This window comes from Corapipo altera, unplaced genomic scaffold (genome assembly GCF_003945725.1).
Source record: "Corapipo altera isolate COAL_440 unplaced genomic scaffold, ASM394572v1 268, whole genome shotgun sequence".
NCBI lineage: Eukaryota > Metazoa > Chordata > Aves > Passeriformes > Pipridae > Corapipo > Corapipo altera.
The window spans coordinates 8,023,462-8,050,738 of NW_020884901.1; the positions used below are offsets into that span (position 1 = coordinate 8,023,462).

At 47.3% G+C, this 27,277-nt stretch overlaps 1 protein-coding gene across 2 annotated transcripts in view; it reads right to left on the bottom strand.

Annotated features, from left to right (window-relative positions):
* The window catches only part of PAPPA (pappalysin 1), a 181,555-nt gene that overhangs the window by 22,425 nt on the left and 131,853 nt on the right, over nucleotides 1-27,277 (bottom strand). For both annotated transcript variants that reach the window (XM_027650182.1, XM_027650181.1), the window contains exons 14-19: nucleotides 22,848-23,013; nucleotides 16,217-16,400; nucleotides 13,368-13,578; nucleotides 12,586-12,757; nucleotides 9,109-9,256; nucleotides 6,303-6,412 (exon numbers count right to left, since the gene is read on the bottom strand). In XM_027650182.1, coding sequence (XP_027505983.1) covers nucleotides 6,303-6,412; nucleotides 9,109-9,256; nucleotides 12,586-12,757; nucleotides 13,368-13,578; nucleotides 16,217-16,400; nucleotides 22,848-23,013 — 991 coding nt within the window. The remainder of the gene's footprint in view (nucleotides 1-6,302; nucleotides 6,413-9,108; nucleotides 9,257-12,585; nucleotides 12,758-13,367; nucleotides 13,579-16,216; nucleotides 16,401-22,847; nucleotides 23,014-27,277) is intronic.

Consider the following 27,277-nt stretch of genomic DNA (forward strand, 5'->3'; position numbering starts at 1 on the left):
AATAACAGAGCATTTGAGATTAAAATAATATTTAAGGTTCTCCTAAAATGTCATGTCCAATATTTCACTCATGGTGGGGGAACGTGGCAGGGAAAGGCAAAGGCACAGGTCCACTGTCTTGCCCTTGGGTAGGGGAGAGACATTTTAGGGATTTCTTTAGTGCTGCAAAGCATTGGTGTCTTTCACTGCCCATCACACCTGGGCTTCTTGAAGATGGAAGCAGCTAAAGGTGGACTTTCAGATATATTTTAGCACCATCTTCAATAAAAGTACCTCCCACCACACACCTTCAGAATAACCCCCAGATAGGACAGTATTATCCACTACATTTTATGAGCTTTATAATAATTTCTCTACCAACTCTGTCTACAGATTTTCTAGAAGAAAAAGTTGGACTGCCTAGTTTTGGGTAAAAATGATGACCAGCCCCCTCAGTGATGACACAGGCAGGGCAGCCACAGGCATGGACACTTAGATTTTGAGAGTGGATGAAATCTTCGACCAGTCAGTGGAGATGGTGGTTCAATACCATGGAGGTCCTGGAGATTGGACTCCCATCCATTCAGCAGGACATCGGGCACAAGATCATTTTGGGTTATCATCCATGGATGGAGCACTACCTGTGCAGTTGGGCAAGATGTACACACAGGCACTCACCTGAAGAGAGGGGTTGGATGGAGGCCTGGAGAAGGAAGGGATTAACATTTGGGAAGACCCCAGGCACGAGCCATCCCCTCCCCTGTCTATCTGAGGGCTAATTTAATCCATCTGCAGGAGAACCTCGGCATGTTTTTACAGTTTCTGTCATTTGAGGCTTACCTGGCGCGTGCTAGAAAAAGGACTTTTATACTATCTGACTGCGGCTGTTTATCTTTCCGATGCTCTCGGATTTTCCACTATTAGTCAAGCCCTGCTTGCCCCACCTGCCTCGCAACAGGGCCTGTCTGTGTGAGTGGAGAAGCAGCCAGGAGAGGGGGGAGGATGTTGTTTATCCCTCGGGAGGGAGGCTGCAAGGTGCGGGGGGCCCAGAGGTGTCAGACATTCCCCCCAGAGCTCTTGACAAGAGAGCTGGAGATTTCCAGGCTGTTGCCTGCCACAAATGGTGAGGGGTTTGTTGTTTGCTTTTGCTCCCCTCCCCTTCTGTTTATTGCACTTCAGAGGGAAAAGAAAGGAAACTTTTCTAGGTTTGAAAATAAACAAGGCCAGTCAACAGTCTGGGAGCGGGGAGAGTAAAGGAAACAGTTCAAGAGCGTTTGAACCCAAGAATTAAAACAAAGTAGAAAAACTCAGGCATTTGCCTCCTGTATCCAAGGCCAGCAGACAATAAGTGGAAGAAGGGCACTTCCAAAGAGCATCTCACAATCCCCTGGTAAGAAGCATCAATATTTACAAAACCTCTCACTATGTGTGAATGTGTGCGAGCACGCAGAGCCAATAAAAGGATGGGTAGCCTTGAACCAGGCTTTGAAGAAGAAAGGAGGTTTCCAAGTGAGAGCAAGCCCTCACAGAGGATGCACTGACTGCTTTACTGACCCTCCCAGTGTTAAAAACCCAGCACCAGCCTTAGAGGAAGGGGTAGAAGGTGAAGTCTGCTTCTCTGAGTGCTCAGTCAAGGTCATCTTCAATCTCAAGAACTGCACAGACTTGGGCTGGACGCTCTCCAGGGAATGGGAATGCAACCCCAGGTTGCTCTCCACACTGTAGGAGAGCCAGGTGACCTTGTGCCAAGTCAATCACTGGGTCAGTGGGACTTTCCCATTACTCCTGAGTGGCACCTGCCAAAGCTTCATACCTGTTACTTCACCCTCCCCTTGGATGATCCTTTGCCAGTGGAGCTGAATTCAATCCTGCTAACATTCACAGAGCGGAAAGCAGAAGGAAGGACCCTCTGCCACGGTCCTGGTTCCTCTTGCTGGTTTTCCAAGCCCTCAGTTCCCCCCAACCCAGCCTATTTGTACCCTCAAGCTGCTGCAGTGGTGTGTGCAATGCAATGGGAGAGAGGGTTTGGGTAGAGGGAGAGACTGGGTTAGAAAATTGAGAAATTGGGAATGATTTGGGTTGCTGGGCATTGTTTCTGCCTCCTGCGGTGCCAACAGGCATACAGGTGCCACAGGATGCTGCATGAGGCAACTGAGATGAACAAATGCATGAAAAGCAAGCAAGGATGGGTGTAGGTTGTGCATGACCACGATCTGATGGTATCAGTGTGCACAGAAAGGAAGGTGGACTCAGAAGGTCGACACAGGCTGCTGTAAGAGGTGGGTGGAAGGACCACCACCATGTGCCAGGTGGTGCATGGGGAAAGCCCATCTGGCCACTGCCTCTGAGCGCTGTCCCCTGTGCTGCTGTGGTGACATATGCTGCCCTCGTGGCCCCAGCTCCTCTCACGCACTGGCTTTTTGCAGCACAGCTGCCCTCCCACACGGGCCAACGCCGTGCAGCCGGGTGGATTGACTCCAGCCCTGTCCCACCCCAGAAACACCACCCAGCCACATCTGCGGTCGGTGGCTGGGATTCCATCTGCTGCCAAGGGAGAGGGAGCAGGGCTGCGCTCCCACAGTAGGTAACAAAGAGCCAAGAAAGCAAATCAAGCTGTCATTTTCTCCTTGTGAGGGAAGACCCAGTGCCTCCGGTCACGGCGCTTCCCTCCCCTGGTGCGACTAACACAGTGATGTCAACCCTTTGCGGGCTGCAGGGGGGATTGGGTTTCCCTCAGAGAGGCCAGTGGAGAGCTCTCCTCAACCTTAGATGGGTCAAGTGTCCCCCAGATGCCCAGGGACTGGCATCTCCTGGTCTCAGCTAACTCGCTCCTCAGGCACTAAATGAACACGATAATTAACCATGGGCTTAATGTGGCCGGGGTGAGGGGATCGGCCAGGAGAGGGGGGACACAGCACTTTGGGGCTGCACCTTCCTGTAGCTACAGATGGGCTGGGATCTCCTGCCTCCCTGGGTTCTGAGCAGCTGCACTGCAGTTGGTCACATCACTGCTCTGTGACTCAGTTTCCCTGCTGCAAAACGAGCCCAAAACTCACAGAAAAAGGCAGAGGGGAAGGAAGGAGAAAAACAGCAAAGCTTGAATGAATAGGGGAGTGTTTAAGGAGTATTCCCACTGATAGTTTTTGGACATCTATAATCCCAAGGCTTGCAGTGCACGTGGGAAAACACATCACCAGCAGTTGGGCAGTGTCACTGGCGTGTGGAGGGGCCATGGACACGCTCAGCTCAGCAGAGTCAAGGGCACACCAACCCTTTGAGGGCTTTCCCAGGCATGCACATGCCTGCACATTGTTTGGCCTGCTCCTACTCAGTACAAAGGCAAGAACCCAAATTCAGACAACCTAAGAAATTAGGTGTCTGCCCTGTTTCTCTGCAGTCAGTGGGAAAGAGCTGTCAAAGCTGTCTCTGAGCTATTTCCCTTTTTTCTCCCTGCTGCCTGCATAGTCAGTCTTGGCAGCTCTATCCATGGGTGTCTTCAGCAGCTCAGAGCCCCGTGACACCCACAGTGAAGGGGAAATCATGGGGACAGCAGTGGCTGATCCCAACACGGCCCACTGGAGAACAACAGAGGAACAGAAGATTTCAGGTGAATATTTTCTTGCTGAAAATACTGATTTGGAAGACGCTGCCAACTTATACTGATTTCAACAAACTGTTTCAGACCCAGCAAAGCAATTCAACCTAAACCAATTCTGCAAAACACAGTAATATTTAGACATTTTTTGAAGTGAATTATCTGTTGTTGTTGTTCCTTTGAGAGGACATTTAATTTCTAAGGGTTTTGTTTTTTTTTTTTTCATTTTCATTACACAAAAGTTTACAAAATCTCCTTGGAAATGAAATGCTACGTTATGTTCAAACCAACATGTTTTTTTCCTCTGATTTTTTGGTTCACCAAAAATCACAACAACAAAAGAGTCACTTTGATTAGAGAAAAACATTTTTTTTTTTTCAAATTTAACAGAACTTCGAGTGAACCGAAAAATCAAGTGATTTGCACAGCTCTGCTCTAAACAACCCCCAGAGGAGGGATAGCCCTTCTTCCCACTTTGCTTCCATAACAGATGTTGCTTGAGCAGCTACACACAAATATATCTTTTTTCTTGCCAGCTCTCCCTGTGTTTTCTTGTCCCTATCCCCTCAAAGGTAAATGCCGCAGATGGGTCCTGCCTTTACCTATTTCCCATCCTGCCCTAATTTGTACTTTACTTGTGCCTCAAATTAAGCAGCTGAAAGTGTTTCCTTTGCGTCATTCGAGTGCTGTGAGATGTACAAAGACTTGCCGTGTAAATGCAACCAGCTGCTCCCTTCGCTCGTGTGGCACAACAGCAAACTGTCACTGACCATAAACAGAGATTATTAATGATACATAGCACATTGCCATGGGGACCTCCCCCTAAGGCATCCCAGTCCCATCTCTCCAGGGTCTCCCCAGTCCCACCAGAAGCAGCGTTTCCCCCAGTGGGACCCCACAAGGCTCCACTCCCTGTGGGTGACATCCCCTTATCTGCAGAGCTACCAAAAAAAATCCCCTCTGATATGTCTCAGCATCATCCTGCTCGTCTCCTAAAGGCTCCCCTCCATCTCCCAACACAAGTTTTCAAGCCCTCTAGTTACAAAGTGTGGGGTCAAACTTGCATCTGCTCGCAGCCTAAAGCTCTTGCAAGATCCTCACCATCAGGGCAAAAGAAGGGTCTCATTTGCCACTGTGCTCTTGGAAACCATAATTTCTCCTCCACCCCTCACTCCCCTCATCTCCCCCTTTACTACTCTCTGTTTTCCCTGCTGCCTAATGAGCCCTCCAGAGACCTGCAGGTATAAAACTCGTTACAGCTCCCTCCACGTACCCGCATCAATAAGGGAAGGAGTGCAGAGAGAACGGGAGGGAAGCTGTCACTTTATTTCCCCATGAATTACAAACCACTTTAAAGTCTGGCACTCGGGAAAGGGCCGGTGAGAAATTGCCCCTCACACAGAGATAGGGGTTTTCTTTATGTTTCATGCCAGAAACTTGGCAAAGCCTCAGCTTAGGCAGTCATAGAATTTCAGAGTCTGGAGCGAATGGGGAGCTGGGAAGGACACCATGAGCCTGTCATATTCTCTGGATTTAAGTTTCCCACTCCTTTCCAGGATTTATTCTCTCGCTCTGTGTGAAATAGGAAAGCATAAAGTGGTGGAGACTTTTGGAGCGGCTCTCTACCCACAGCCAAGGCCAGATTTCAAAAATCCCAAGCCCTGGGCGCACATTTAGTCATGTAGAGAAGCAAATAGACTGTCAAAGCTGCTCAGGACACGCTGGGGCTGTGTTGGCTGCTTGTTCTCCTCCGTAATGGAGTTCAAGTGTGTAAAACAAGCTCCTGCAAAGCCAGGGCCAAGTATGTAAAAGCCAGCAGTGCTTGTTCACGAACACCACCAGCAACCTGGTGACACCTGATGTGTCAGCATCTTCCAACAGGTGCTTGAGTGTGTCCAGTTAGACCTTTACACCTGCAAAAGTACTGTGTAAGGGACAAGCACCTGGTTACAGGAATTTGCAGGCAGGAGGCACGTGAGGGTTTTCAGGGTGAGGTGGGTGAGTGTCTCCCACTGGTATCCAAGTGTGGGCATGAAACCAAGAAGCTGTTGGGTGCAGGGTGCGCATGTGTGCGAGGTGCACACCGGTGGGCACGTCCTCAGCAGGGCACACTGGCACTGGTGTGTGCTGGAGGACGCTCAGGACGGAGTGCTGGGAGCAGTTAATGCTGGCTGTGCATTTGCAGCAGGCAGGAGGGAGAAGTGGTGACCTCTGGAAGGGGCTGTGCTGAGCAGGCAGCTCTTGCATGCGGGCGAAGGGGCGGGGGGAGCACTCAGCCAGCTCTGCGGGGTCGGGAAATGAAATACCCTCTGTATCAGCTTCTTTTGTCATCCAAAAGCAGCGCAGAAAAAATCCAGCCCCTGTCACCCAATGAATGCAAAACACAGAACAGGAGGAAGAAAATAAAACCTGGCCAGTGCCCTTTCTCTCACTGTCTGTCCCATCTTCCTGTGTCATGAATCCCATTTTCAGATCAGACCCAACTGATCTGAGGCCTTTACCTTGAACTGACTTTCAGTGGGAAAACACAGAGAGACAGCAACTCAGAGAGAGAGCCACCACATTACCAGAACAACATGAAAAGACACAACGAAAACCAGGAATTCCTTCCTAAAGGGCAGCATTCCCCATTTTCCCCCTCATCAAATGAACCACAGGTAACGCTGTTCACTCTCTGCTCATAAACATTCAGCAAGGGATACAGTTAGTGGAGTTGTCAGGCACTGACCTTCACTCTCTGAGGGTTCATCCAGTGCTGGATGTCTTGCACGGTCTCGTTCACGCGCAGGAGGATGGGCTCGTGACTGTGATCCAGACATGAGGTGGTACACTCTGTGCCTGCACAAAACATGGGGAGGATAAAGCTAAAGGATAAAGCTAAATGATAAAGCAACCAGCTCCTGACCCTTCCAGCATCCTTCCAGCTGAAGGACAGGATTACAGCTCATTTCTCCTAAATTGCAATTAGCAGTTGGCCATAACTATCACATATCTCTGAGCCACACGTGAAGTGCTGAGTACAACCCTGCACTCAGCAGGAGTGCGTGGGGGTGGCAGATATTCCAGGGCCCTTCTGTACGAGCTGCAAATCTAGGTATTTCTCTGCCTGTTAACTCCAGGAAGGGGGTCAGGTTTTGCACTTTTGGATCATCAAGAAAACGTGAAGGTTTTTCCATTTCAACTAATCTTTCAAGCAATGGGACTGATTAGGTAGAGGCTGTCGAACTCATCTCGCCTATGACATGACAAAAAACTAGTGTTTGATCAGTCCAAGTTTACAGACCTCCAATAATAATCTTTCAGAGGGTGATCAAGCCTAATGATCGTTGAGATGAACTATCACCTAAGTCCCACAGTCGATAAGAAGTATGCAGAGAGGTAATGATGGCTTTGTTCACACATAAACCTGCTTTTTCTCTGATTAACTGTCATGCCCAGTGGGAACCCTGTCCTTTCTTTATTAAAACATGCTGGGATACTCTGCAGCAATATCCCAGAGCCCTGTGGTGACACAACCATAAGCCCTAGTGTGTTGGACCATTACCATTTCCCCCCTGGAAAATCACTCTTGAATGGCACAGCTGCTGCAAACATGTCATTAGGATTTCTGCACTCCAATCAGCGCTGGGGGAGGAATTAATCTCAGCACTGGTTTGGAGAGCTGAACCTTTGGCTCAACACACACCTCAGCCTGGAAGGGCAGATTAGGTGTCTGAGGAATTACCGAAGGTGTGTGGGATTCATAGTGACCATGACTGGATGCTATTATTTCCCCCACCTGCTTCTGCCTTCTCACATTCTCCACACGGAGGAGTCAGTGGGAGCAGTCAGACCTGGGCTGTTGAGCCGGGAAGACAGGGAGCACTTGCAGTTTTGCTTTCCCAGGGCGTGTGGTAGTGGCTCCACAGACCTGCTGGATGAGGCCCATTGACATCACCCCTGTGGTGGATGAGTGGCAGGAGAGCACCTTCTCAAAAGGCCATCAGTCAGGCTTCCAAAAATGCAAAGAAGAGAGGAAAACCCCAATATCTGATGCCAAAATGTGAGCCTGCAAAGAGTGTGGTGTGTCTCCATCTGCTGAGGATGAGCCAGAGGCTGCTGTACCCTTGCTGAGCTCTCCAGGGAGAGTCATGCTCTTGTGGAGGGTCTGCCCCATGCATCCCTCATGTCCGTGATGCTGTGTAGTCCCATCCTGGGATCAGGCCCACCACTCCTTGCACCTGGAATTGACACCTGCTGGCAGCAACTGGGAGAAGAGTGAGAGCTGGCAGGCACCCACTGCCTGAGCGACCACAGACCCTCCTGCTTCCAGCACTGAGATGCTCCTCACCCAAGCAAGAACTGGGACTTCCCTCCTTGCAAAAACCTGGCTAGGCCTGGGGGTAACCTCCTCTCAAGGGTAAAACACCTCGCCACATTAAGAGTCGCCCGCTCTCCCGCGCTCCGCCACGCTCTGTACGCTCGCGGAGAGGAGCAGGTCGGAATTGTTTTGATATATGATCTGTAATTGGCATCATTACAGAGCGCTGATCTCATCCAGGTCGTGTTCTCCTCCCCGGGGAGGGAACACAAGGAGGCTCGTGGTCCCTCGCATGGCTGCGATATAATGAGGGAGCCGCGCGAGGAGGAAATTTCTCCAAGTTCAAAGGGACAGACGGAGAGAGGGAGGGGGGGATGGCAGGGGCTGGGAGTGGGGCTGCAGGAAGGGGCCTCGCAGATCTGTGTGGGCCGCAGCCAGTGCAGCTTCCACTGCAGCCCTTACAACAAGGAGACCCCAAAAACTGGGGCTGAAAATACAATATAGGGCTGAAAACACAATATAGGGTTGAAAACACAATATAGGGTTGAAAATACAGCATCCACAATTCAGTGTGTCTGTCCCTCCCCTCTGCCTGGGTACCACAAAGCAAAGCTGAGCATGTGAAGTCATCACCCTTTACAGAGTGAGCAGATACCTCAGAAGAAAGGGGGAAAATGCACCTTACAATAGCTCCTAAACAACTGTCATACCAAAGGGGATGCTCAGCTTGCCTCATATTCTTTCTGGAGAGACCTGAATTGTCCTGGTGCTGCGTTCCTCTGTCACCTCCTTCGCCTTTCAGCCTCTGGAGTGAGGGTGTGTGCATGTGGTCGAAGGAGTGGGACATTACAAAAGCATAAACACAAACAGAGGTACAGTCCCTCCCTGCATTTTGCAGGCTGGATGTGTCTCTGGCACAGCCTGCCATGCTGGCTGCCCCTGAGAACCAGCTGGCTAAGAAAGGACACAATGAAACTGGAAGCGCTGCAAGGAGCAGGCAATCAGAGCATGTTACACGATGCCTGCCTGGCCTCTCAAAGATTCCTGTTTCCTAAAAGCAGTTCCCTGAAAAGCCTCCCGTAGCAGCCCCTCACTCTGGCAAACAGGTCCACAGAAGGTGACTTGAAGGACTGCAGGTTCCTTCCTTTCTCCCTCCCTGTCATTCCCATCCTCTTCCTCGCCTCCTGCTTCCCTCAGAGCTGTACTCCAGGTGCTGGGGGGGAGGATCACACACCTATTCCGTAGCCGCCGGCGCACTGGAGCTTCAGGTGGCTGTTGAGCTGGGTGGGCAGAGTGCACTGCCCCTGCATCTCCCTGCACAGGTGGAAGGAGCCACTCCACGTGCCATCCTTCCTGCAGTGAATCACGTTGCTTCCACGGCCCTGGGAATGAGAGAAGGAGACAAGGAGGATGGTCACAAAAACACCACCAAGGAGAGGCTGAGAGCTCAGAGCTGAGCTGGGGGCAAAGTTCTGCTGGAAGTGGAAGAGCCCCCAGTTGGGACTGGCAGCCCTGGGGGGCAAAATGGAGTTTTATTATAAAGAATAAAAATAAAAAAAACAAACGGGGAACAGCTGCACTGCAGATAAACACAGAGAAACACTCCTCTACTGTGTAATGCAAGGTCTTTACAACCCCTTGCAAGGTCTCTACAAGTCCCTTGAAAGGTCTCCACCTTACAACAGCCCCACTCCAGTTGCAATAAAGGTGCCTTCACCCCGTTTGCCTTCTTTCTTGTTGTGGAGAGGTTGGTGTTGAATGCAGACAACCTTTTCCCTCTTCCCGCTCTTTAACCAGTTACATCATCTTTGTCTTGAAAAAGAGAGAATCCCCAATGGCCATCTGAGGGAGGAAGGAGAGCAGGACAAGAGCAGGGATGCTTAGCAGGGTAGAACGTGCTCTTTAGAGCTTGTCTGCCTTGAGTGACAGCAAGTGAAGAGGTTGAGACAGACACACACAGAGGCAGGTGGGAAGGAGGGAAAAAAATTCCTCTGGTGTGGGAATGGGCAAGGCATAGAATATGACATTTCTCTTATAGAAAAGATTCTCTGTATGATACTGAAGAATGAATACCAAAGTCCGAGGGGAAATATCATGCCCTTTAAAAACAACAAAGGAGTGCACAGGCAATCTTTTGTCAGATCTATCCTCACGGCACTGGGGATTTCTGTGCAAGCTGTTCTGTGGGATCTGCGAGCCCGACTGCCATGGGGTAATGTGGGATATTCAACAGGAGCATGTCTGGTGGGGCTGGGCTCCAAACCTCCCGTGGGGACCTTGCTGGGTGGGAGAACCATGCAGGATCTCTGCTTCTCCTCACCCGTTTTACACGCCAGGCACGTTGCCTGCAATCTACCCACCCTGCTCTTGGAGGCTGTGCTGGGTATCTTTGGGGGGTCCTTTGATGTGCTGACCATGCTGGGGTCCCTGCAGGGCTGCTGAACTTTTCTGAGGAGCTCTGCCCCCTGACCCACACCCATTGTGGCACAGGGCCCTGCACACGCCCCTGGTACTGGCGTGGAAGATGTCACAGCCTTCAGTGTTAGTCTTGTCTTTAATATCCTAATGCCTTTTTTTTTATTTTTTGCTCAGCTTTGTTGATGAACACAATGTTTAGTGAGATGCAAAGTGGTCTTAGTGGCAGACTACTGCGTGGGACCTGCTTCCCCTTCTCTAGACATCTGGCCATTGCCAGAAGTAATAAGAAAATCATATGAAAGGATAATGGAGCAGATGGACTCAGGGTGTGATCCAGCTTGGTGATTCTCACCTAAGGGCCAGTTTGGCAGAGACTGATTAATTTAGATCTGACTGTTCATATGATTTGTGTACAATAATCAGAAATGGAAGACCCTTGCTCTAGTGCCAGGGGAGGTACCTGCTTAAATGACCATTACGTTCCTGGTGATTAAGAGATGCTGGATGTACAGCCAAGTAATGATCTTTCAGCATGGTGACAAAGTCAGGAATAAATTGCTAAATGATAATTAAGCACAATTTGCTGGTTTAGCAAGTGTGATGCACTTCCATTGCAATTTCCATGCCAGGGTTCAAGCATGATTCTCAAAGGTGAGCCATGAAACCTGATTTATGTTGCTGGAGCTGGCTGTGCTTGAGGGTACTATTGTATAGTCTCTGCAACATACTCAGAGATCCCAGGATATCCATTGCTATAGTAACATACTGTCCATCATTCCCTGACCTGCAAAATCTCTTGTGAAAATCCCTGCTGGGCTTCTTGCTTGGATGCAACGTGTATTATCACCTTATATAGCTGAGAGAGTCTTAGTGGGGTTTAATCCTTAAATAATTAACACCTCTCAAGTGGTTCTGGCTTGTGCCAGGAGTCCTCCCCTCTTCTTCTGTAGCCTATTTTCTGGGATATCTGAAAATACCTTTCTCTGCAAATCCCTCTCTCAAGATGTTATCTGCTCCTTTGCCCAAGGTGCTTTCGCAGCTGAACAGTCACTCACAGTGAATGCAGACATAGCTGGATCTCTCACTTTCCAGAGCTCACTTCATTACTGCTCTAACCCTGACTCCACTACTTGCTGCTCTTTGTCTCCACCTCATTTAAAAGCAAACACAAGCCCGTTGTGATTGCCCTGGAGGCCCTGGTTTCTCTGCACTGGCAGCGATGGCACCCAGCGATGGGACACCAGGCACCCTGACCAGTCTGAGCAATTTGTGTCCCAGAGCTCCCACCCAAACTGCACCCACACCTGCAGCTTCTCCTTCCACACAGCTCATAACCTCCCTGTAAGACTTATTCAAGGAAACCTTTTCCAGATGCCCTGAAGTGAAACACCGGGGCTCTGCCTGTTGTCCCCGTGGAGAGGGCAGGCCAGCCTAGCTGGGAAGAGGGGTAGGCAGGAGCTTTTAACATATGGAGCAAGTATCAGAGCTGTCTTTCATATAATTGGTCCCTTTTTAAATGTCCTCAGAGTCTGGAATGATATTAAACCATCTATGCTCCCTGCAGTGCCTGTAGTAGCTGCAGCTTCTACATCCCCACTTTCTCTTCCCAAGAGTATGGAGTAGTAGCAGCACTTCTGGGAGAAGTTACTTATCTCACAAACTATAATTACCTCTGGTGAGGCAAACTAGGCATTTCAAACAAGATAGTAAAGGCCAGACCTTCTTGTGTCAGTGAACACAGCTCCTAGGATGTCAAAGGCAACATGCTGATTTGTGCCAGATGAGGATCTGACCCTTGATGCCAAATGACACCTTCACAGCCACAAAAACATGGAAGTTTAGAGATAGTTCACCTGAATAGTTGTAATCACTATAGAATTAAATTATCATATGGCACACAGAAATATAATAAGAAGAATTGGAGGGAAAAGCAAGGTAAAACAGAATGAGCAAATGGGATAAGTTTGGATAACTCACACATTACTTACTTTCATTCATTGTTCCTTACTTTCTAGCCAGGTCATAGAGCCACTGAGGCAGATTTTTTAGCCACTTATTGTCCAGAAACATTAAGTCAGTCACTGCTGGTCCTCTACAGGTAGTAGTTAATACTGTTACAACTGTCATAAAAATAATATTTCCAGACTCTTCACACTCTCCCTCTACTCTATTTTTCCCTTCTCCATCTCTGTGTCTCTGTTCTCAGAAGAGCTCAGTTGCACTTGGCCCCTCCAAGGTCAGGATCCTCAGGGAACATTTTTGAGCTGAGCTAATTTGGATGAGAGAGACTCACCGACTGACTGTCATCATCCTCACACTTGATCCGGCACTCGCTGTTGAACTGGAAGCCGTTGGAGCACTGGTAGAGCCCGTGGAACTTGGAAGGTGGCGGGTCACAGGTAACGGGCACACAAGCACCTGGCAGCCACGTGCCATCCTGTGTGCACTGGATCTTGAAGGCTCGCCTTTTTGTGCAGAAAAAAAAAAAAGACCCTTTAGTGAGTGGCTGAGTCAGCTGAGAGCCTCTCCAGGCTCTGAGCTGTGCTAGCAGGTTGCAGGGGATGGGTGTGCTTGTGCTTTTAACACTCGGGGAACAAGTTGTGAATCTGCGTCATGAGGTCTCTGAGCAAAAATAACGATTATTTGCAAAGCCAACATCGAGCTGCCCAGCCCCAACTCCTCTTTTGGCCTCGGACACACCGCCCAAAAACTCGGCTTCCCAGGTTTGTGGGCTGTGGTTGGTTTGAAGTGGGTTTGTGCAGAGTCAGAAGTATATGACAGCACTAACCCTTTCCTGCAGGGTTTCAAAGGGGACTCCCCAGGCTGCATATCAAAGGGGTGTTTCTAAGGTAAGGTCTGTTTTCTGTGCACTGGTCAGGATTTTCAAAGAAGCCTAAGTGAGCTAGGTGCCTAAATCCCGTTGAAGCTGCACAGCTATCTGCATGAAGGAATTGCTCCGTGCTATTCCCTAAGGCACATATAGTCTGTGATAAACAGCCCACCCCTTTCCCAAAGTCGTTTTAACTCATGGCTTTCTGAATCAGACTGACTGCAAGGCTTTCATCTTTCACGTACTTTCTCGATTTTCTGGAGGATCCAGGGACATGGTAACCTGGTTTGCACTTGTACTTGCAAAACGAGCCCACTTTGTGCTTGTCTTCTCGGCAACGAGAAGTCTGGAGATCTGCATTAGGGACGACGGAGGGTGCTCGGCACATCAGCTCACACAGGGCCTCTGGAAAGGACCACAGCCCATCCTCCATGCAGGTCAAGTTGCTGTTGTTTCCTGAGAAGAACAGTAAGCAAAGTTAACAACGTTCAGAGGCACTGTTTTCTTTTGAAATGTCGTTATGCCCGTCATGTATCAAAAGCCACCTCAGCCGGTTTGACAAATTCAACTGTGTATGTCCTATGTGCTTTCTCTTCCTAGATGATGGCGTTAAATCATTAAGGGCACTGTTTTCAGATGACAGGCAGGCAGTGCTTATTTCAGGAAATGCTATAGCATAGGGGAAGCCACACGGGCTTTGTCATCTTTTGTATTTCTCTTCCTTATTTTGTTCCTCTCTGAAAGGAAGCTTGTTTCATACATCAACCCCCTCCTCTCCAAAGCCATCGCTTTAACAGAGGGTTTGGTGCCATCACATTCTTCATTCTGCTTCTGTGTTATATCTCTTCCCTAAAGCTGTCCCTTTTATTTCAATTTGGAGCCTTTTGGAGCAGCATCTGTTAGTATTAGAGTCACTACTCCAACACAATGAGGAGCCATTCTCAGCTGGGGACTCTTAGTCCTCGGGGACTACTGTGATAAATACGATTCATAATACTCATTAGAGACTCATTTTCCTCAGGGAGCTTTCTTGGCCAACACCTCAAAGGTAAAAGGTACAATAGATCTATTTGCCTCTGCTATGACCTACTTGACTTCAGAAGGTTAAGCTAAAAGTAGCCCAGTCTCAGTGTATTTTACATTCTTTGTTATTTTATACCATACGTTGAAAAGGAATAAGCTTTTCCTAAGAAACAAAGCACAGCTATGAGCCACTAACCCTTCAAAAATCCCTAATACTCCATTGAAATCCCTGAGCATTGCTGCAGGAACTCTTCTCAACCCACAAGGCATATTTTCAACAGTGAGCCAACTTGGGAGTTATCCGAAATAATACTGACAAACTGCTAACCCCAGAGCAATGCCATCTCTCTGCAAGGGAAGGAAGAGAGCCGGGGCATGAGGCTGGAATTCAAAGAAGAAGAAAACAAAAGGCTCTGGAGGGCTCAGGAAGGTATGTGGAGGAGCCCTCCTGCCCTGCCCTCAAAGATAAGAGAAGCCGCATTAAATCAGCCCTGGCTTTGTCTCTCCCCTCCCCAACTGCAGATGATTGCAGAGGTATTTTGTGCAGAAGGGAGCTCTTTTCTGGAGCACCAGCATGTTCCTCTGCTCTGAGTCATGCAGCAGCTCTGCAGACCAGCCTGGTGATATCATAGTTGCCACTGCAAAGCGATAAGCTGTGACATTACCAACAGTGGCTGTCATGACGTCAGTGATTGAATTAGGCATGAGTCACTCTCCAGAAGCTTAGTGGCAACATCTATTAGTCATCACTGATGGCTGGACACCAAGTGGTGCCTTTACCTCACAGCTCTCGGCGTTTCTGGACAGAAGTGAAGTGATGTTGCACACCAGAGCTGCACCCCCTGAGCTGGGGGTTGGTTATCACCCCTCCAGCTACCCTTGCCTGAGTCATCAGCTCTTGTTGGTCATGATGAGTATCACTATTTCCACTGTCTGCTCAAAGAACTTAAAGCACTTTAAATGAAAAAAACATCTTTTGTTAAAGATGACCCTCTTGGTATATGAACACAAAAAGGGATTTTTTTTGGTAAAAAGTAGTCCTAACTTTCCCTTAACTATCCTTTGAGTAGTCTTAATTTTCTGCTTGTGACTATCTTCTGTCAGAGTTAAAAAGAATTAAGCAATTTGGTTATATATGAAGAAATCAACATATCCTTTCACTGAAATGAAGAATACTTTCCATGCCTTCCTTTTCTGGGGTTTGCAATGAGTCCCAGTAGAAAAGGTAATACTACAGGTACAATAAAAAAAATCCTTTACAGAGTTTGTACCTGAGTTGATAACAGCAGTTAAGATTACTCCACTGTGAGATGACAAGTTAATTTGGGACTAATGTTCCCTCAAATTAACAGTGGTATCTTTTCTTGTTTCCTGAGGATCAGACCAGAAAGGGTGATGTGCCACTGAGCAGAAGAGTTGATGGTGCTGAGAAGAGGATGGGAATGTTAGCAGAAAAGCAGCAGGGAAGAAGACGAAGGAGAGAAAATGAAAGAAGGCAGCAGAGTGTGTTATTTCTAGGAAAAAAAAAAAAAGAAAAAAGAGAAGAGAAAAGTAAATACTCCCAAACAAGTAGAGGAGAAAAAGGTCAGAGGTAGAGCAAGATAAGTGTGGAAAAGGAGTGAGGTGATGGTGGATTAGGAAAAACAGCGATGGGGATCTGCGCCACTGGGACATGGGGCTTTTCAGTCTTCTCCTGCCTTTCCAAATACATGGAGGAGGCATAGAAGAGAGACAGACATAGAAAACAGAGAAGGCATGGGAAAGAAGATGAGAGAGTTCAATCAGATTTATCCCCATGACTTTTCCATGTTTTGGTTGTATGGAAGCAATATTCACTGTCATTACTGCCTGGCCAGCCGCGATCAAGGAAAGGTCAAAGGAAGGTAATAGAGAGATGCAAAGGAACTTAACTTCTAATATAAATAAACCTTCCACAGAGTCTCATAATTCTTCATACTTAAAATATCATGAATAATTCTAAAACAACAGCAACAGTAACATATATTACTGGGAGCAGTGTGTGTTAGCTGTGCAGCTCTCCCCAGGTCACTGCGCAGACACCCTCTGGTACCTTTCAGAAGAGCAGGAGGTCGGCAAGTGAAGGAGCATTTCTTGCCAAAGGTGGTCCCCTCACTGCAGTTGAAGGTGGCTGGGTAGACGTGGTACTGGTCTGGGACACCACAGTCCACAGGCTCACAGGTCACCTGCTTGTTCCACTTCCCATCCACGCAAGTCATGGTGATGCTGGACTCCATCTGGAAAAAGATACACGCCTACAGCCACCGTGGCCAGCAAGGGAGAGATAAAAACCATTTCAAGCCTAGCAACAGCCATTACTTTGGCTCACAAGTTAGGCAAAACCATGCCTGGCCTCTACCATCATCTTTTGGACAGGGCAGCAGCTCCTAAACTCACCAAAGTGCCACAAGAACAGTGTCAGAGAACCAGTCACCTCTGTGGTGAGACACCACAGCGCTTCCATATGAAGAGCAGAGCACTGCAAATAATCCAAACTCTTGTCTGCATGGCCTCCTGAGACAAGCAGGGCACATGCTGTGCTGCCCTATGTTTGGGAAGGAGCACACAAGCCTGAGCTGTTGGAGCTGACAGCTGTCCCCCATCCCTGTCACCCCTGCGGTGACACAGCCACTCCAAAGGGATCCCCACGTGCTTCTGAGTCAAACTCACTCTTGGGTTTGAAGTAAAAGCCAACCTGACATGAAATCATTTGGGACTCCTGTGCGAGGCTCTCCTGAGAGGTGTCAGTCACCCTTGGATGGGGGTGCCAGGGGAAGAGCCTTGGGCCACGTCAGTGTTGTGTGCAGATACTGACAGCTGCTCTTATGGCTTCTCTGTCAGGGTGCCCCAAGGCTCCACACCAAATCAGGGCCCATGGACATGCAATCCTGAGAGACAGACCTTTTCCAGGAGGAGTTTGCCATCAACAGACCCAGAAGCATCCTGCCCATAACTGGCACTTGGCACTTGAGAGTCAATGCCCGTGCTCTGACTTCCCCAAAGTCACTCTGCTGTCACAGCTACACTTCTGTGGATCTGAGGAATAATCCAAACAGTACAGCAGACTGAAATCCTGATATGCTAGGGGCAAAGAAGGAAAAAGGGGGGAGGTAAAGGAGCCACCCATCCAAAGCTAAGACGATAAATTTACTGGATGACTGAAGAATAAACAGATGTTGGCAAAGAGTATGAGTAAACAACATATCCACTTTCTAATTAAAAATGGAAAATTGTTAAAAACTGGAAGTGAAGAATCTAACTCTTCCCTCCACACCAGAATAAAGAGAGGGACAGAAGTTTAGAAATGTGAGAAACCCAAACACGCCAGGGGGAAGATGCTGCCGAGGAATCTGACCAAGCCATACAGCAGCACTCCTCTGCCTCCAGGGAATATTTTATTCAGGGCTGGTATGCTCACAGGAGATTTGCACCGCCGACCATTGATCTGGGTTTATAAAAGGAAGGGGAATGTTTCTAACACACATCAAAGGGACCTGGATTCCCTTTTTGCAAAAACACCCTAATGGTTTCAACAGAAGTTCAGACCTGTCTCCCTTTGATATATGGTTGCATACAGAATGGAAAAAGCAGTCCCAGAGCTGAGAAACTGGACACTTCCCAAGTGGGCACAAAACCCCTTTTCTAGGCCGTGGAGTTTATTTAAACAGGGAACACTGCTGATGGAAAAAAATGTCTTTTCTACAAGTTTAGAGTAGCGCATTCTGGGATTCTCGGAGCGCTCAGGTGAAGTGACTCTCTTCGTTCTCATTCCCAAGTGGCTTTTAATTCTGCCTTTGCTGCTTATCAGAATATTTGATAAAGTTAAAAACTGTATATAAAATGTAGGCAGTTGATTCCTTGAATACCCCTGTGCTTCCAGGAAGTCACAGTGTGGTGGCCACAGGAGAAGGGATGATAGAGTGTATTCCCATGTCTTGAAAACCATACAGACACACTTGCTCTCCAGGATGAGTTGCTCCAGCATTTAAAAAAGCCTCCTTTCCCAAATAACACAGCAGCACTGTGGCTGCTGGAACTCTAAAACATAAACCCAAGCTACTGATGTCAATAAACTCAAGCTAATGATGTCAGAGGCTATCCAAATGTTATGGAAAAGACATAGGCCTTGCATAGTATCTTGCTGGATGCTGGATCCATGCTGAACATAGGGAAACTCTATGATAAGAGGTTCAACTCCAAGAATTAAATGTTTAGTGGTGGTGTAAATTATTGTTCCTACGACCTGATAGTGGCTGCACAAAGGAGTTTCTCTAATGACAGGGTTGCACATCAAATGTACCTCTACATACCACCAAATAAACAGTGCAAACTCAGAAGCAGGAATATAATCCAAATATTTAAAGAGAGGCAATATCTGTGCACGACAGTCACATCTAACAAAAAGTAATGTTTTGCCTGAGTTAACACTTGTGAGAGTGTTTCAGCTGTGGCCATGGCCTTTGTTAGCAGAAAGCTGCAGGACATTAGAGCCTGCTGGGAATGTGATGTGCCTGGGATCCCCTCTCCTTGGAAGGGATCCCTAACTATCCCCTTTCCTTTATTTGTCCCCATGTTCTAGACCTTGATATGAAAAAGATAACAATTACTGCCTCCACATTTTCATCTCTGGCTTTTTCCCAGCAGTACTTTCTCTACAAAAGCACTGACCTAATCTGTAAAGAGTCCTTCCAGACCCATATGGCTTTTCCTGTTCCTGGCACATTGGGAAGACCATTCCCATGCAGAGAAGCTGTGCCCACGTGGGTAAGACCCTGGCTTCTCAGCTTTTTCCCAGTTAATTTGTTCCACACTTTGTATGATGGAAGCTGAGGTTTTCAAGGTCAGACATAATAATGGGACATTTTAGAGCATGTCTATCATGTCATCACTTCAAGCAATGGGAGCACATGGAATTCAGCAGCAGAACATAACAGAGAATGTTCCCTGCGATGGAGAGAAAGACTGGTGGCTTTGATTGGAAGCACAGAGGACAAACCTGCCACAGAAATTCTTGCAGGTGTCACCCACCAGCTCTCAGCTTCCCTCTGCTGCGGTGCCGCACCTGAGGGTGGGATCACTGCAGGGCCCAGGGCAGGACCCCCAGAGGCTGAGCAGGAGCCCACCTCTCCCCAGCTCCATGACACACCTCAGGGATATTTCCAGCGGACTCAGCCTCAGCAGTGCTGCCTTTGGATCCAGCACTGGGTCTTAGTGGCAGCATCTGCCTCTGCCTTTGTGGATCTCCCACCTGGAGCTGAGCAGGCGCGTGCCTGTTTCGCCTGTCTGATCTGACAAGGTCACCCAGCTCACAGCAGTCCATACAAAGCACTTGGCTTTCTCGTCTGGTTTATTAGCTGTCACTTTGGGCACTTTGTGCTGCTTTGACTGGCATCACAGCAACTGCTTCCCTTCATGTCCTGCCTTCCAAAAGAGGCTTACACAAGGAAGGAGGGTGGGCAAGGCGAAAAGAGGGGGGGAAAAATAGGGCCTCCAAAGATACAGCGTGCAGTACAGTGAAGAGGATGCAAACTTAAAGAAATCTGGTGCCAGAGAGATTTGTTCCTTGGGACTTGCAACAGCCTGGGAGAATTCATGTCTCCTTCCTGCTGCCCAAGATTCCAGTCGGCTCCTTCTTCAAGCGATGCTTCACGTGTGAAGTTTCCTCTCCTTAAAAATGAACAGCTGTGCCCTCCCCTCTAAGTATTCTTCCACTTCTGCCCACTACTGTGCCTCTAATTGAACCCACATGAGCCGTGCTTTCTTTTCCTGGCATGATTGATGATGCCTTTGCACAACATTAGGGAGCTGCTGGGTTTTAAATAACACCTCTTGACCAGAGCAGCAGTGGTGGTGGCTTCAAGGAGAGATGACAACAAGCAACTGAATGAGTGGGTCTTTCAGTGAAGGACAAGGGGGAGGAAAGCAGTGAAAAACAAAAGGGGGAAAGAGAGAGAAGAGAAGAAAGAGCGATGGAGTTGTCAGGGTGGGGGGTGGGAAGAAATTGAGGAGGGGGAATGAAAACATCCTGAGATCTTCTTTGTGAGAAAGATACATGAAGGATTTTGCTCCATCACTGTGCAAAGCCCTTTGTTGTTGTTGCTGAAGTCTCTAAATGAAGATGAGAGAGGGCTCTCCATGAGGGAGAGCCCAAGAGTCTGTAAACAGCTCAGCTTTCTTTTTATTTTCAAGCAGCAAACAGTTTCTGCTGCACAGAGTGCTGAAGGGTTTTAGGGTTTGGTGATTTTATGGAGTTTAACAGAATTTGGGAATGGGAGTTTCTCACAGGGGGAATGAATGAATGTTTTGCCCTAAGACTGATTAAAATGGTGGCTTCAGAAGACACAGAGGCCAGAAAGTGCAGAAACTTTTAAGAAAATTTTCAAAGCCCCCTTAGATGTAAAAGATTGATTTGAAATGTGACTTGTGCCCCTGCATTTCTGAGGTGCTTTTGAAAATTTTGCTTTTAATTCTCTCTTCACCCTTTTTTTTTTCCTGTCTTTCATTGAAATACGGAAGACAAATGTGGTTCAGATGCTAAACCAAGGTGTTTTCACTGGTCTGTGAATCATCTTCATCAGCATGCAGTGGTCATGGGCCACTGGTGTTCAGTCTGCTCTTTGAGACATTGCACCTCACCCCAGCCTCCTTCCTACCCAAGAGTGTGAAACACCAACGTGTGTAAAGCTACTTTCCCTCCTCCTCTTCCTCATGCAGCCCCACACACTGACAGTTAAATGAGGAAAAAAAAAAATCTCCAGATCCTCAAATCAGTCAAACAGGCAAAATATCCAACTAGATGACAAAGGTGAAGCAACCAACAGCTTTGTGGAGGGTTCATCAATCATGGCAGCAAGTCCCTCTGATTATGGACAACAAGCCACAAGCCCTTTCTCACCCCAAAATGCCTGTGACTGGAAGAGGAGCTGAAGTTGAGAAGCAATTGTGGAAGGAGCACAGTGCAATTTGACATGAGAAATCCAAACCATGGATTCTATAGTTCACATCTTGCCTACACATTCCACAAGTTCTGTCTTGAAGCACCTGACACAAAGAAATAAAACAAGATGATAGTGAAAGAAACTGTCTGTTCCTTTTCAACAGATCCCTGATGAGCACAAATAAACTTATAAAGCACATGTTTAATGTGCTTAGCTGATCATGAGTATCTTTAGGATGCTCCACTCCTTCCCTCATTTGAACAGTGAATGCACAGCACTGAGCAAAACAAAGCCATTGGCCTCAGGGGGTTTTACTGGTGGAAAAAAGACGAGGAAGTGCAACAGCAGACCAGGGTGAGAGGAAGTGTGTTGTAATAGGCAGTGAATCACGTTAGCTAGGGGTGCTAAAATCCTCCCCTCCTGTCATATGAGTCTGATCAAGACTCTGAAACCAAACTTCTCGGGGCAAAACCATACACAGTCGGCCGAGCCTCGCCAAAAGGTAATTCCTGTCTTTAAATAACACGGTGCTGGTGAAGCGTGTTTAGGCTGTTTTATTTGGTTTGGGACCCCTGTGTGCCCCATGGACCCCATGTACAGATCCCTTCCATTCAGGCTGGTTTGAGAACTTGTTTTCTGCACTGTAAAAATGCTCAGCTGGAGCTGGGGTTCTGGTGCTGATGCCAATTAGGATGGAAGAGGCCCAGCTCGCGGGGTCCTGTATTTGTTTTGTAATTGAGTTGAAAGGGCTGACTCATTCCCCTCCACTCTGTCTCCCCCCTCTGCGAGCTTATGAAGAACACAGTATTTCACAAATACAGACAGGCTGCTGAGTGTGGCTGCCCCGGCTCCCCTGGCCCCAGATGTGTGTGCTGCCCCAGATGTGTGTGCTGCCCCAGATGTGTGTGCTGCCCCCACAACTTGTGAGAAGGTGCTGATGGGGGAAACCACCCCCACATCACACTCGCAGGATCTGGAGCAGCATTAGAGGGGAGAGCACAAACTGGGGTGTCTGCACCCACCTATCCCGAGCACCCTGCTCTCAGGGACATGCCAAGGCTGGGCCATGTAGCACATGCACCTCATCCACCTTCCCCAGCCTGAAGTACCTTCATTTTTTTAATGTTTAAATACTTTTATAGTATTCCTCAATAGCCCCTCACTGCATGCTGCTTTTGTAGGACATACTCTATGCATTAATAAAGAGGATGAGGAGCACCACCTGCCCCACACCAGGGAAGGTTTTTGGTGATTTGTGTGGAAGCAAAAAGGTTTGGGTGCTTTTTTCCATCCCCTCCATACCGTACACATCAGCGTGTGGTTGGAAGCAGATGGACTGAAAAACTGCAAAGGAGTTAAGACACTGTTAGCCTCAATCCCAGGACTGAAAAATGAGGTATTTTGCCCAGAAATTGGTTGTGCAAAAACACAAACACCCCACTCCCAAAACACCAGCCCCGAGAAACACTGTTTGGCTGAGTAGAGCCAGTTAGATCAAAGAAGGACTGAACACACATTTAAACTTTGTGGGTTAAAAATTTCTAAAGTTGGGGAACATCTGAGCTTTGTTCATTGTCAGTATCTCTTCCTACAGAGTCAGAGGGCTCCTGTTACTGATGAGAAGTATTTGGATACGACCTTGTCACAAGGCTGAGCTGAGACTTCGGGGTTTAGGCTGGGTTATTTCTCAATTTCTCCACATGTGTTAGCTCATCCCTTGTCATAAAAAGCCCCAGCAGAACAAACCTGGCTCTTGATGAGATCATCATCCCTCTGGACATGCAGGATGTGGCCGGTCCTGCAGCTCACGTTGCACTGGGCCCCGTTGTACCAGCCGCCGGAGCAGTTCAGCACTGCGTGCTCGATCTCCAGCTTCTGGCAGTCCGTGGCTTCACAGGAGTAGTGGACACAGCTAGGAGGGGGACAAGAAGTGGTATTTTTAGTGAATTCATTCAATTCCTCCCACAAGAGCAAGTGTGTCTGACTGACAGACTCGTCACTCGGAGAACGCGCCAAACCCAGCCCGGCAAAGGGCTCCACACCCTCTTGTTACGCCTTCTGAAGGACAGGGGTAGTGGCAACAGGGAGGACAGTGAAGGCAAATTACAGGTCTTGTGGCAAAAAGGAAGAGCCTGCCAATTCTGCAGAATTACTTTGTGTTCTACAGTATTCATCCGCACTATGACCTTCCTACTCCTGTACCATCAGCCAACCATCCATCCGTCCATCCCGTGAAAGCACTCTCCCTCCAGGAGCAGTCCTTATGCCCCATCCACTTTTAAATCTGCTGAATTCAGGAGTGCCTGATATTGGTGGTGATAAGTGCCTGTGTGTATGTGTGAGGAGGGGTTTCTGCGATAGACACTCTTATCTTTGAGAAACTCGGTTGAAATCATCACATTCATTTTATTCCACTTCACGAGGAACACCAAAACATCAGCTGTGTAGCTGTGTTGATAAGCTCTTATCAAGCTCAGCAGCATGCTGTCATTTCAGATCTCTCCAGTTGCTGTCCTGCCATCCATAAAATGTTTCCCTGGATGGAAACTGTCTGTTCTCCCTCCAGAAAATTATTGTAACACTTAGCACAACTCGTTAAAAGGGATTTTTGTTTTATTTTTACGTACATAGAGATGGCTGGTTGACACAAAATCTTTCACCACCTCTGATGACCTGAGTCAAACATTATAGTACATGTTCAGATGTCAGTATGGGGCAGTCCCTCAACTAAACAGCAATGAAAACGCTGAGAGTCTTAGAGCACGAGGGGAGACTAAACTAGATAGAAGGAAGAAATTCTTTTACAATGAGACTTGTAAAACACTGACACAGGTTGTCCAAAGAAACTGTGGATGCTCCATCCCTAAAAACATTCAAGGCCAGGTTGGACAGGGCTCTGAGCAACCAGATCTAGTTGAAGATGACCCTGCTCACTGCAGAGGGGTTGGATTAGATGGGTTTTAAAGGACCCTTCCAACCCAAACAATTTGATGATTTTATGTGCAAAGACTTTTTCTGGATTACAGACAAAATTTCTGGGGTTAAGGACTCCTACAAAGTGATTTATTTTGGCTGAAAATTAAAATGAATTTAATTTAAATAAATTAGTTCTGAGGAGGGGAAACATTGACTTATTTCACCATCCATGTGGGTAGGGAAGAACCTGAAATACAGAAAGATATAGAAAGAAGGGAAAGTAAAGAATCAATACACATATTTTAAAATGGTTTTCAAGTAAGCTGTTCCTGTGCCCTAGAAAAAAGGGTTAACAACCACCAAACCCCTGTCCAGCCTAGTAAGCCCTGACTTAGCACGTACATGGTGTTTTGCTGTGTTCAAAACACTGTGCAGACATTATCTAATTAATTTTCATGACACCCCTGCGAGACACCTGGGCTGGTATTGTTATCCCCATGTTACTGATAGAGAAGCACATCTGCACATGTCTCTACTGAGCTCTAGATCAGATTAAATGACAGTATTATGTACCTCCACAACTCATTTCTCTGTCCCAGACTAGTGCTGTATGGGAAGTGCCCACTGCTGGTAATTTAAGGTTGCTCGTTCAGTGCCGGCCCTTCCCGGGTGTGTGATGAGCCATAAACCATTTCTACATTCAGAAAGATCTTATTTCCTCATGATGCACAAAGTATGGCCACTTACAGGACTGAGGGAGGAGAATTCCACCTCTGTGTTGGCCAACTCCACACCTTTGTACGCAGCAAACAGCGCCCTGTCCATCAGCACCACAACCCTGATGCTCATCTCTTCTGCAGAATGGACAATCCTCCACCAGACCTGACCTACCCAGAGTGATCCTGCCTTCAAGGAGGATCCCCACCCACCAGACCAAGGGTTTCACATGTTTTCCAGCCACTGCAACTCACAGCCTGACATACAGATTTAAACTGCCTTTGATATCACTTCATACTGATCAATAAGACTGTGGATGGAAATGCCATAAAAGCCAGTGGGCAGCATATCCTCATGCCCAGGTGGGCCTCACTGAAGGGAAATGAGGTGAGGAGAACAGCCATGTGCAATTGCTTTGCAAATGCCCAACACAGGAGTGTGAACTACAGACTTTACTCTGTTTCAGTAGCAGCTCCCCGAGATTTACTAATCTGAATTACAAACCTTACCAACCTCATGGCACTGCCAGTTGAGTAAGTCCTCAATTGACCTCAAAAAGAATATCTGAAGTTGGATGTTGAGGGAGAGCATTAAAAGATGAATGACGTGTTCTTGAACCCTCCCTCCATGTCCCAGTCCCACTGATCCATGAAGGTGAACTCTCACTTTGCTCCCCTCCATTTTTCGGATGGTGAGGCTGCAATAAAAGTTCCTCCTGTGCCAGGGCTTCAGCAACAAGTAAGTTGACTCATTGAGGAAAAAAGCAAGCACTATTGCCAAGCCACTCTTCTCAAAAGTACATATGGCAAACCTTGACTCCCCATTGCAAAACTCCCTCAAAATCTGAAAACCATCTTCCACTAAAGTTGAAAAAATAAAATAATAACAGACTTATTTAATCTAATACTTATGTGAATTAATGTAGCACTGAATTTGGCCTTGAATGGCTTCAGAGGGAAGGATAAGCCTAAGGAAACCTTTGCAATTTGCACAGAGGGAAATCTGGAGAAACATCACCGCAGTCAGTGGCATCGCTTTTCATTTCCATCAATGTAAAGGAGAAAAAGAATCCGGTTTCTTGAGTTCAGATCAGGACACCAGATGAGCAAGCCTGGGCTTAAAAGTCCTACAGAACTGAAACACCACAGACAAAGGCATTAAGAAACACTTATTGTGATGTTCTTCTTTCTGTTTACAAGTCCCCTTGTGGTCTCCTGAAATGGCCAGGGAACATTTTTAGCCACCCCCTCCAGGCTCCAGATTATGCCTTGGTTAGCAGATCATCTGGGCAGCCCTCTCTGTCTGTAACTCTATATGAATGACTTCAGTGACAAACAATACAACCATTCACTTTTTGTAAAAAAACAACCACTGCCACCAAATGTTTCCAATTTAAATATTTCTGGTTCTCTAGCTACTGGTTCCAATTTGGTATCAGCTACTGTCAGCCATAAATCCCAATGAATTTTGAAGTCACGATCCTGAATTGAGTTCTGCAAATGCAGAATTAAGAAGGAGAAATGAATATCTCCAAGTAGGAAGTTTAGACAAAGAACCCATCACATCCATTTGTGGATTACAGAAGCTCTTGCATGGGTTCTGCCATTTAACAGTGGTCAATCATCACATGTTCCAGAAACTGTGCATTCCTCGGGAAAGAAACAATATAAGAGCATCTGAGAAGGAAATCTCTTAGGCTTTAACTCATGTTGATTCCTGGCATAGGAGAGTTTATCCTGTTTTCCTGCAATCCATATTGTGTGACTTCATCAAAACTGCCTATTTCAAGTCATCCCAGGTCTACCCTAACTCCCCAAATTCCTTATCCAGAGCATGAGCTGATCTGGACCAAAGCTACACAAGGGACCCAAGGACCACTCTAATGATCTACTTGAACAAGTGTTAGTGTCTGGGATATTCCCTGACAAGTGTTTATTTTACTAGGTCCACTTCAGGATTCACTTGTTCCTTCCCTTCCCCTGGCAGTGTACAATTTCCTAAAACAACATCTTCACACCGAGGCAGGTGCAAGGAGCAGTGGATTTCTTGCACACATTCCATTGCATGTTAGAAACAGATCAAGGCAGACTGTTTCAATGAAGTAAAAAGCCCTGAATTGAGTTAGCTTCACATGTAGGCTGAAGTTCTGAGCCAGTTCTTGCTTTATTCAAATCCATTCTGCCCATCCCTAATCTAAACGAGCTCAGTCATTAGGCTCTAAATCTGTATTTCTTTGTGCCAGTATTGGCCCCAGTTCAGCAAGGCACTTAAATATGTGCTTAACTTCAAAAGCACAGTTAAGTCCCACTGATAGATTTGACTACAGGGGGATGTAAGCAAATAGCTGAGGGCTTGGCTAAATTGAGGCCTTAGTGACACAATCCTAGAAACATTTGTATTTTAACATGTTTATAGAAAATTATAACAATTAAGTGGAGCTCTTCCTTCCTCACATAAAACCAATCCAGGACTTCCTCTTTCAAGAAGCTTACAGCAGCCAAACTTTCTTTTCCTAACCCCGAGGTCAAGTACTTTTCCAAGAA